Here is an 11,426-nt window from a genome sequence, read left to right on the forward strand (position 1 = left end):
TATAGTTTCAGAAAGGGCAGAATTTTATTTGATGAAAATGAATTGGGTGTGTACGTATATAGCTCACTAAAGTCAGAATGGAATTGCTGTCCAGAAAATAACCCCATCAAACCTAGCTCAGGGCTTACATCTGAGTAGACCTGCATAGGATTTCTAATCTGAGCTAGCCATGACGAAAACTGAAGAAGGGCAGTCTTTGTTCTGGATTATTTAATACATAAAACTTTGTTCCTGCCCCTCATCAGCCCTCCTCTGTCCAGCATTGACATGTGTCCCACATGAGACTACCCCTGAGGGAATCCGACCCTCTCAGCAGGGGTCAGCAAACTTTTTCAGCAGGGGGCTGGTCCACTGTCCCTCAGACCTTGTGGGGGGCCAGACTATATTTTGGAAAACATAATAATGAATGAATTGCTATGCCCCACAAATAACCCAGAGATGCATTTTAAATAAAAGGACACATTCTACTCATGTAAAAACACGCTGATTCCTGGACCGTCTGCGGGCCGGATTTAGAAGGTGATTGGGCCGGATCTGGCCCCCGGGCCCTAGTTTGCCTACCCATGCTCAGCAGCATAAAGATTTCTCAACCTTGCTTTGCAGAACAAGGATAGAGCCCTTCCTCTCTGCCCCATTGGCAAAACCTCTGCATAAGATTGTGGTTATCATCATGATGTGAGCTGGGAACAAATAGTCCCCAGTCCAAATATCAGTTTAGCCGTGAACTTATTAGATGGCCTTCAGCAAGCTTCTAGCTCAGAGTTCTCATTTGCTGCATGAACAATATCCTGTCCTCTTTCAGCCGTACTTTGAAGGCTGTTGTAAAGATAATTTACAAAAATGTTTAAGCATGCCACAAACGTTTCAAACTTTTCCTATACCTTGGCAATTCTTACAATATGCTATATGATTATTAAATACTAACTGCTTTCTCTTTAGTTTGATTACATTTTTAAATATGTATTCTTGCAATACATTGAGGAAAGGAGTGGGTAGTCAGAGGCTCAGTGTATATTGAACAGAGCTATGTCACAGGAGGAGGAAGAAACCTTTCTCCTGAGGTTTTAAAAATCTATCATTTTAATTGCTTCCATCTCTGAGCTTATTTCCTGCTAGGCCTTCCCTCTCTGCCCCAGCCCCAAGGACACTACTAATAACCTTTGCCCAAGGAAGCTGAAGGTCTCTTTCGCAGTTTGACGTTGAGAGGGCTGTCATACAGGAGATGTCTTTGGAGGATATGCAGATAACTGATGAGCCCTGGAAATAGGAGCTTCCAAGTATTGCCTTGAAGAGAACAACTTCTTAAAGAGGTGGTCAGCTTATCTGTAAGATATTTGATGGATTTAAAACTCCACAGCAGCCCAGCTTTTTGTCTCTCACAGGCCCGGTCACATCAGTTGCTGCCAAAATGATGAGTGAAATGAGGCCTCCAGAAGTTTAGGGGGATATTGTTTTGTGGGCTACAGAAGAAAAGCAGGGTGCTTATCAGCTTTCCTCTCTGAGAACTGTTGCCTTCAATGTTCTTTGGCTTCTTATGGCAGCAATCTTCTGGCATGAAGCTCTGAGCTGAATTAGTTTTCTGTACTGCTGCAAGATTAACAGAGCAAGCCAAACTGTTTCTCCAGCCAGACTGTGGGAGGTTTGGACTGAGTGGAGGCATCCCTCTGCTCAGTAATCATGGCTGAGCAATCCTCCCGTTTTTATATCATTATTTTTATTTATTCATTAAATTTGTATAGCACCCTTCGTCCGAAGATCTCAGGGCAGTTCACAGCATAAAATCACAAAATACATAATAAAAACAAGAACAAACCAAACCAATAACCACCCCTTTGTGAACACATTTAAAAGGATATAGGATGTTCATCAGCCAAAGGCCTGGTTGAAGAGGAATGTTTTTGCCTGGCGCCTAAAGGTGTATAATGAAGGTGCCAGGCGAGTCTCCCTGGGGAGAGCATTCCACAAATGGGGAGCCACTGCAGAAAAGGCCTGTTCTTGTGTTGCCACCCTCCAGACTTGCCTTTGAAGCAGCACATGAATAAGAGCTTCAGGTGATCATCACAGGGCCTGGGTAGGTTCATATGGGGAGAGGTGGCTCTGGAAGTATCACGGTCCTGAGCTGTTTAGGGCTTTATAGCTCAAAACCAGTAGTTTGAATTGGGCCATAATTGACAGCCAGTGCCATTGGGCCAGGATTGGTGTAATATGCTCAAACTGTCTGGTCCTGGTGAGCAACCTGGCTGCCCATTTCTGCACTAGCAAGTTTCTGAACCAGCTTCAGAGGCAGCCCTACGTATAATGCTTTGCAGTAATCTAACCTACAGGTTACCAGAGAATAGGTGACAGTAGTTAGGCTATCCCTATGCGGAGCTGATGGAAGGCACTTTGCACCACTGAGGCACTGCTGCTGTGGATTTAATCAATTTGGTACTAACTTTATTAAATAATATTAATGTAAACATATTAGACTACAATAGAGCCTCTACTTACATCCCGCTCTACTTAGGCCTGTTCCAAGTCGTGACCGTGGCAAACCTGGAAGTAAACACCAGGTTTGCCGTGATTCACACACATGTAGAAGCGGCTGCTGCCGTCTGCACATGCACAGAAGCGGGCTGCCGCCAAATGTGCCTGCAGACAATGGCGCTTCTACCAGCGACCTATTTTGCCGTAAGGACGGGCCTCCGGAATGGATTGTGGTCGTGAGTAGAGGTTCCACTGTATTTGTATCTTTGCATAAATGTGTGTGTTCTGCATGTGTGACTATATCCATCAGGAGGAGGATATAGTGTGGAGGCCTCAATAGCTTCAGCCTTTTACCGCCACTACAAAATTTATATTGGTCAGTGGGTAGATGACGGCTTCTTGGTAACCATCAGCAATTATTTGCTCTTTACATTTTCAAAAATTTTGCTAACGTTAGGGACCCTGTTGACCAGCAAGTAAAAGACACAGAGGAAAGAAAATAAATATGGAAGTGAGAATGTTGAGATCACCCATCGGTTGGAAAGTTGCTAGATGGCACCATAAACTTTCAGAGATGAGTACAGATGAAATAACTAGCCCTGTGATCAGTTTAAAAGCCATTAAAGATGAAGTGGAAAAGAAGCAGACAGTGTTTAAGAAATAGTCATCTATTTCTTGAGGTTAAGGCTTAACAGTGACTCACAGGGGACCGTGTTTGTTCAGTGACTCAGGAGGTGGAGCTACTTTTCTCTTTCCAAGCCAGTTAGCCCTCCTTCAAGAGTTGAACTTATCTGACAAGCCTGAGATTCTACGTTAACTTGACCCTCTTGTTTCTCCCAAAATGCTGCGTAATCCCCATCTGGGTCCCCTTAATTGTAGTTAATTTTAAAAAGTGACTTGAAATTCTTCACTCTGTTTAATTCATGTGTTCTTTTCCTTCCAGTGCCAGGACCCAATCCGTCTGCTGATAATGACATCAGTGTGACAATGATAATGGTGGGCTGGCTGGTTCTGGCACTGGTACTGTTCTTGATGAGACCTGCTAACCTAAGAAGACCTTTTACAGCTGAAAAACCATCCAGCCCACATAATGTGAGTATTCCGACGTTTTAGTTAACCTCCCTACATAATGTCAAACGATGAGGCAGGGAGAGGGGAATATGTGATGCAGAAGCCTGAGTTTCTCGAAGAAAAACCAAGACACAAATGCAGTTCATATGTGGCTTTTAGCAAATTGTGCTACACTGTGCCAGTAATGCATTTTCCTCATCCATTCGGACGTTGCATTCCTGTTTACAAAACCGTTTGTGTTGCGATCTGGTGCAGTCCTAAATAAAAAGTTCCTTAAAGCAGTGGTTTCAACCAATGGAAATCTGTAATGTTGTTACACACAGCAAATGCTCTCCTCTTTCATCCCGCACAACACACTAATACTGCACAGACTTCATGCACAACAGATTTATAAAACCTTTTGAACAATTTCCCCAAGTTTGTTATACTTCTAGCACTTAATGTGGAAATTCGGTCACCCTTGCATAGAGGAAGGAAAGGGAACAGAAAGAGGTCTGTGTATATTTTTTTTGTTTTTGTTGTTTGAGAGAGAGAGTATTGAAGATTCCCTGTTGTAGCTGGTATCAGGATCAGGCTGGAACTCGGGACGGTTTTGCATGGAACCGAGTCAGGGATAAGCTGACACTAAGCCTACTAGTCCTCAGCGCAGGAGGGTCTGCCCTGCTAACTAGACAATGGCAGATGCCCACTTCCTGGTTCTAATAAATTTTGTGGTCACTCTGGAAGCATCTTCTTGGTCTATCAAAGGGAGTGATATGGGGATCTCTATTCACTGCCAGGCCTGAAGACATCTCTGAATACTTCCAGTTCTAAGTTGCTCACTCAGCTAGAGTTCTATCTGTCCTTGGCACTCTTGGTTCTGCCATTGCATTCCTCAACTCAAAAAGGTGTACGGCGAATCTTGAAATGGACAGCTTCTTCTCTTGTACACATTTCTTTCTACTGTTCTAATCTTTCTTCTCTTTTGTACACATTCCTATTGTTCTAATGGTGGGCCCATAGAACAGGGACGTTGTGGTGGTGGCCTGCTGTTGTGGAATTCAGTCCCATGTGACATGAGGAAAGCTTCATCCCTTGATACTTTTAAATGGGCCGTGAAGACCCATCTTTTTGTCATGGCCTTCAGTGAGTAACTTGCAAGCAGTAGCACTAGTGCTGAGTTCTGGTTATGTATGTGTTTTAAGTTATGCTGGGTTATTTGCGCTAGCTTTCAGTAGTTTTAAGTAGATGCTTTATATTTTATTGCCTATGTTTTAATTTGTATTATGTCATGCCCCTTTACATAGAATGTCTGTCTTGAAAACCAGGCTGCTATATGAAATTAAAATATATAAATCAGTGTTTTCTTGACACACAGGGGCAAGAACCACCAGCTCCACCTGTGGACTAGACCTTACTGGAGGAAGCTCAGCGACTGTAACCTTGCACGACCAAAAGAACGAACGTGACCAGAATACTTCTCTATGTCGCACACAATACTGTTCTGCTCCATACATTTAAAATTGTTTTGCAGCCCCTCCCGTTATATTTGAATAAGTTAACATATGTGGCATTTTTGCTGATGTTCATTGGACTCTAGGCACTATTGCACTTTGCAATAATATCCGAAAGAAAATTAAAGCCTGGTTGTCATTTTTCAAACAAATTGTTCTTTCCCTGCAGTCCACCAATAATGTCTCGGTGATCTATGTACATTTATGGAGTGGAGGGAACTGCACAGAAGTTCCCATTGAATGTGCCATTATCTATAGAGTTGATGTAGAACAGGGGTGGCTAATCTGTGCTCCTCTTAATATTGCTGGACTAAAACTCCCATCATTTCTAATCAGCATGGCCAACGGTCAGCGATGGTGTAAATTATTGTCTGGCAACATCCAACTGGCCACACATTAGCCTCCCCAATTTAGAAAAACCCAAATTGTATCTCATCAATACAACTTTGGATTTACTCTGTGCCTGCGAACCAGAATTGTTTCACAGGGATTCTGTCTACTATTTATATCTGTGTTAGTGTTGTCCAAAGTACATCCTTCTCTAAAATAAGGCCAAATTAAATGTATTTATTGGAAGCAAGCAAATAAATTTAGTATTGTATTAAGATAACTAAAGAGTGCATAACTAAATGTTACATTTGAAACTAGGAATATTTACAAATACTATAATAAAAATAGTTACCTGTATACTTCTCTGTAGTGGATATTACAGTCCACAGCTACCTATATCCAGTTATTTTCTGTAAATGTAGGGCTCCAATGTGCACGTGAAGCTGCTCTGGATTGTAAAGGTTTCCCATTCAGTTCAGTGGCAGGGCAGCAGCATGGTGTATGTAGGTAAAAATGATGCATTTGTAAGGATTTCCCCTGTCATTGAAGTTGTTAGAAGCCTTTGAAAGAAGGAAGCAGTCTATGCATATTGGACTGTTTGTGGAACTGTAGATCAGAACACCTCAGTACCTCTTATTCAAATACCGTAGGGAAAACAATGACCAAATACAACAATCTCATTCTATTTTGAAGTCCATAGAACTAGATTTATCCTATGTACTTACTTGCTGCATCACTCCAATCTGCATTATTTATTTTCAGACGTTAACATTTTCATATTCTTAGAAACAGCATGCCAAAGCTGTGCCTCTAAGGCAAGAGTCCAGCTGCCATTTTTTTATGGATGGAATCAGCAAGCAGTAATGTAAAGACACCAAATGTTCACAGAAATAGAACAGATTGCTTGCAAATATTAAACATAGTTTTAAGGACTGCCATTTGGATTTAAAATGTTTTATGCATAATGAATTACATTATTTATGTGTAGCTTTCCCTTAGAGTGTGCGGAAGACAAAAAAGAGTCTTCAGGATCACTTGTGGGCATACCCAAAGACATCTTAAGAGACAACTTAAGTGTTGCTTAAATCCCCAGCAAGAGATATTCTGTATACCACAGAAACTGAAGTGGTAAGTTGAGGTGATAAAATTCTGGACTGTACCACTTGCAATTGCAGATGTGTGGAAGGTGTCATCGTTCTGAATGCTAAAACCTTTCCTGCTTCAAAGAAACTATCGCATTAGATAAGGCCTCATGAAACCTTTGTGTCTGATGGAATAGTGCATCTCGCAGAGATCCCCTTCCTAGGTGCAGAAGCGTTCAAAAGCATGCACCTCCCACCTGCAGTCTCAAGTGTACATCCCAGAATTCTGCTATCTCAGTATTCAACGTGTAGAACAGCTTTAATGCTGAAAGCGTCCTCAAATTTGGCTTCTTTGAACAGACTCTTCAATGAGACGTAATTTATGGTTGCCAGAAATGAAATGTAGGAATTGTAATTTGCATTTTTCTTACGCATTGTCAATTACTTTACTTTATTCTTGGAATAACCAGCAGGAAAATATAAGATGGCTTAGATGATTTGGTATGCATGTACTCGCAATTCCAGTTTAGCTACTGGAAAGGAAAATACATATGCAATAAGTAATTTAAGAACATTATGCTGTTCAGTCCTGTGCATGTTTACTTGGAAGTCCTATTATGTTCAGTGGGGCTTGCATCTGAGTAAGTGTTCCTAAGACTGCAGCTGGGAGTGAAACTCTGCCTGTTTTTCTTTATCAGAGAACAAAAAGAACCCTTTATGTTTTAGATTGGCTATGAAGCTTCTTACTGACAATTTTATAGCAATTTAGCAATATCGCAGCAAAACGGCTTGCAATAATTTACAGAATCGTAGAGTTGGAAGGGACCATCATTCTAGTGCAACCCCTAGCAATGCAGCAATAATGGCCTAACTCTACAAACAAAACATTTCTTTGGTCCTATACTAGATTTGCATCAGTGACCCCTAAAATATGGATCTCGAACAAAAATATTTTTGAGGAAGATGCCTTATACTGGATTGCTCTATCTTCCTCGCTGTTGTCTACACTGACTGGCAGTGACACTCCCAGGAGACGTTCCCAGTATGGTGTAGTGGTTAAGAGCAGTGGACTCGCAATCTGGTGAACCGGGTTCGATTCCCCGCTCCTCCACATGCAGCTGCTGGGTGACCTTGGGCTAGTTACACTTCTCTGAAGTCTCTCAGCCTCACTCACCTCACAGAGTGTTTGTTGTGGGGGAGGAAGGGAAAGGAGAATGTTAGCCGCTTTGAGACTCCTTCGGGTAGTGATAAAGCGGGATATCAAATCCAAACTCTTCTTCTACTTGGAAATGCCAAGGATTTGTCTAGGACCTTCTTCATGCAAAGCAGATGCTTCAACACTGAGTTATGGCCCTTCCTGACTCCTTTCATCTTGTTATGGGAAAAGCCATGGCAAATTTAAACCAATCTCATTGTGATTTACACTTCTACAGTAGAATAAATGTGCCTTAATAAGGGTCCTAAATTGCACCATGGTAAGTTTTTTTGTTTACGGGGGTGGGGGCGCTACTAGCAATTTTTTTTCAGCCACCCCAGACAACGTATGATGATTAACATTCTTGCTAACTTAGGAGCAAGCAGAACAATCCGTACTGCGCTTTAAGACAGTCTTTTGAGCATCAGAGAAGCTGTTCCAGATTGCTTAACCTGCCGCAAAACAGTGTGTTGCAGAAGATTCAAATAACGTTTTAAAAAAAATGTGGTGGTGGTCATTACATTTAGCTTTGTCTATGATGGACCTGTTGCTCTTGGTCTTCATGGATCGGCATGCTATAGTACAGCTAGGCATTGGAAGCTGACTTCCAGACATGTTTGTGCACCCTTGCCAAACCTGGCAAGGAACTCAAGGATTGCCAGAACAGTTTGAAAACCTCTGCTTTAAGATTTCAGATGGAGGGATGGTGGGGAAATAGGGACTGCCAACCAACATCTAGTCCAGTGTAGTAGGGGAAATGGAAATATTCTGCTGAGAGGCCCAAACTGCATTCTCCTTCCTTTTCCAATACACTTACACTGGTGGTGGTTGAGGAAAGCAAGGTGTCCTTTAGTGCCTCCTTACCAGAGTCACGTCTCATGAAGGACCTCATTCTTAGAACTTGATCTTTGTATTAAGGGTTCAGTGATCAGATGGAGAGACACTGCACAGCCTGTTTGATGGGAAAGAGAAAGCAGGCTTGCGCTTTATGCTTTAGTTTCTAATACTTTTTTAAAAATAAAAAAATGCTTTAAATGCACAAACTAGACACGGCACCAGGCTTTCTCACACTTAAAAAAAGTTAATAGTAGCCACACAGGGCGGGGGAGTAGGGAAGAGATTTGGATTAGGACCATGGCACTTGAGGACGGGATCACCCTCTTTTCTAACGCTGTTTCCTAATTAAAGTCACCGCCACCTGCTAAACAGCATCAGGGAGGGAGTTTTAATTGTAAGACCGCTATGGGAGAAGAGGGCTATAACCCCCATACATTCTACACTGCGGCCCTGATCAAATCCCATCCTACAGCTCCTATTAACTTGCTTCAAAACAAAGGGAAATCCTGATCACATAAATCTTCATTGACCCTAGATTCACATGTGCTTATAGAATATCAGCAGTTCACTTAGCCTTAATTTTCTGATGCAGACATGAGTAATAATGTGACTTGTGTTTTTATAGTTTAGATTGGGAGGCTTTAAAATTGTTTGAATCATGCCAGACAAAAATCGTATCTGTGCCATTTGGGAATTTGCAGTTTTTTAACTAAGGTTTTTGCTTGTAATATGCACTTTTTCAAATGATCTAAATAAATAGTAACCATTAGTTACCCTCTGTGAATGTGTGGATTTTATACATGATCAGTTTGGGAGAGAAGTAACAATTTATCTAGTTGACTCTTTTAACTTAGGTTTTGTTTTGTTTTTTTACAGCTCCCTCCTCCCTTCTTTTTCTCTTGGCTGCCCCATTTACATTATTATGTTGCCATGATTTTTAGTTTTGGACCAAAGATCACAATTTGAAAAAGAACTGTTAAAAAATAAGGATAAACATCAGTCTAACATGTATCATTTCTTGTTAGAATGGGAAACAAAAGACAAGCTAGTTAAAGCATCCAATGACACACTGGGCAATAATGTAAATACAGGACACTATAGAACTAAACCTCTGGGAGAAACTTTGGAAAAGTGATATGAAATTTATTCTGTGTTATTCTCTGAAAGAGAACTACAGTGGTACCTTAGTTCCCAAATTTAATCCATTCCGGGAGTCCGTTCAACTCCTGAAATGGTTCAGAAACCAAGGTGCGGCTTCCGATTGTCTGCAGGAGCTTTCTGTACTCAATTGAAAGCCGCGTCAGATGTTCGGATTCTGAAAAACATTCGCAAACTAGAACACTCACTTCCAGGTTTGTGGCGTTCGGGAGCCAAGCCGTTCAACTACCAAGGTACCACTGTATTTGAAAAGGATTCCTAGATGGTATTTAACTCTCAGTAGGTTGGCTAAGATGTATAACATAGAATCAGATACGTGTTGGAAATGTAAAGAAATGGGAGGTACCTTTTTTCATATGTGGTGGACATGCAGAAAGGTGAAATAATATTGGGAAATTATTTATGATGAGCTGAAAAAAGTTTAAATTTACCTTCCCCAAAAACCCAGTCCTTCTTGTTGGGAATAACCCAAGTAGAAATTCCCAGGTGCCAGTAGTTTATTTATGTATGCAACAACAAAAGCCCATGTTTTGTTGGCCCAAAAAGAGGATTGGCAACTTAAAGATGTTAGAATATGCAGAACTTGCACGTTTAACCCACAGATTAAGAGAGCAAGAAGAACATATATTCAAAGAAGAGTGGAAAATATTTATTGAATATATGGAAAATAATTGTACACAGCTGAAAACGCTGGCAGCATTAAAATAAATCCAACAGAGTAAATAGTAACTGATTGATGTAAAAGTTTGAAAATTGATTTGAATGGCCTCGGTCCAGTATATCTGAAGGAGCGTCTCCTCCCCCATCGTTCTGCCCGGACACTGAGGTCCAGCGCCGAGGGCCTTCTGGCGGTTCCCTCACTGCAAGAGGCCAAGTTACAGGGAACCAGGCAGAGGGCCTTCTCGGTAGTGGCGCCCGCCCTGTGGAACGCCCTCCCATCAGATGTCAAAGCGATAAACAACTACCTGACATTCAGAAGACATCTGAAGGCAGCCCTGTTCAGGGAAGTTTTTAATATGTGACATTTTAGTGTATTTTTCATCTTTGTTGGAAGCCACCCAGAGTGGCTGGGGAAACCCAGCCAGATGGGCGGGGTACAAATAAATAATAATAATAATAATAATAATAATAATAATAGTAAAATATACAGGAAACCACGAACCATGGAAGGAGAAGCAAAGTCACTGGATGTTTCAAAGTTTGGAAAATGTTTAATTGGTTATGTAGCAAAATGAAAACTCAATATATATAATAAACAGGTTTATAAATAAAGTTAAGACACACACATCCCATCCCACAAATGTATGCCTCCTCAAGTTAGGCGTGAACTCTCTATTACATTTGTATATTTCCAATATTTTTAATTTTTTTGCTACTATAAAATACCGTGCCGAAATGTTTAAAGTCTCTGATGATCCTTTAATCTTCCCGCCAGCATTGCCATCCTCTCCTGGCGCGCCTTTGGAGAACCACTGAATCGCACCCCATTCACGCCGCGTATTCAAAGCCACTCCCCGCCCCGCCTCTCGCACGCTAAGAATTCTGGGAGCTGTAGTTTGCCAGGGGTGCTCCTAACTGGGGTGAGGCTCCCCTCACGGAACTACCAATTCCCAGTGAAGAGAGAGATGTGGTGGTCAAGCCACTCCAGCCCCAGTCTTTTATCAAAAGGTCGCTGCGTATCCCGTTTCCCTAAGCAACACCCAATAAAAGCTTCCATAAGTAAAGTAAAATAAAAGCGAAGCCGTGAGAGTGGCGCCCGCAGACGGCTTTCTCTCCCCCCCCCCCGGCCCCAAA

The 11,426-nt window shown here is 41.7% G+C and overlaps 1 protein-coding gene across 4 annotated transcripts in view; it reads left to right on the forward strand.

Annotated features, from left to right (window-relative positions):
- The window catches only part of SMIM14 (small integral membrane protein 14), a 31,492-nt gene extending 24,374 nt beyond the window's left edge, over positions 1–7,118 (forward strand). For all 4 annotated transcript variants that reach the window (XM_053403797.1, XM_053403798.1, XM_053403799.1 and 1 more), the window contains 2 exons: positions 3,410–3,558; positions 4,895–7,118. In XM_053403797.1, the coding sequence (XP_053259772.1) occupies positions 3,410–3,558; positions 4,895–4,927 (182 nt within the window). In that variant the 3' untranslated portion in view covers positions 4,928–7,118. The remainder of the gene's footprint in view (positions 1–3,409; positions 3,559–4,894) is intronic.
- Positions 7,119–11,426: the final 4,308 nt, after the last annotated feature.

Source organism: Podarcis raffonei, chromosome 9, assembly GCF_027172205.1.
Source record: "Podarcis raffonei isolate rPodRaf1 chromosome 9, rPodRaf1.pri, whole genome shotgun sequence".
NCBI lineage: Eukaryota > Metazoa > Chordata > Lepidosauria > Squamata > Lacertidae > Podarcis > Podarcis raffonei.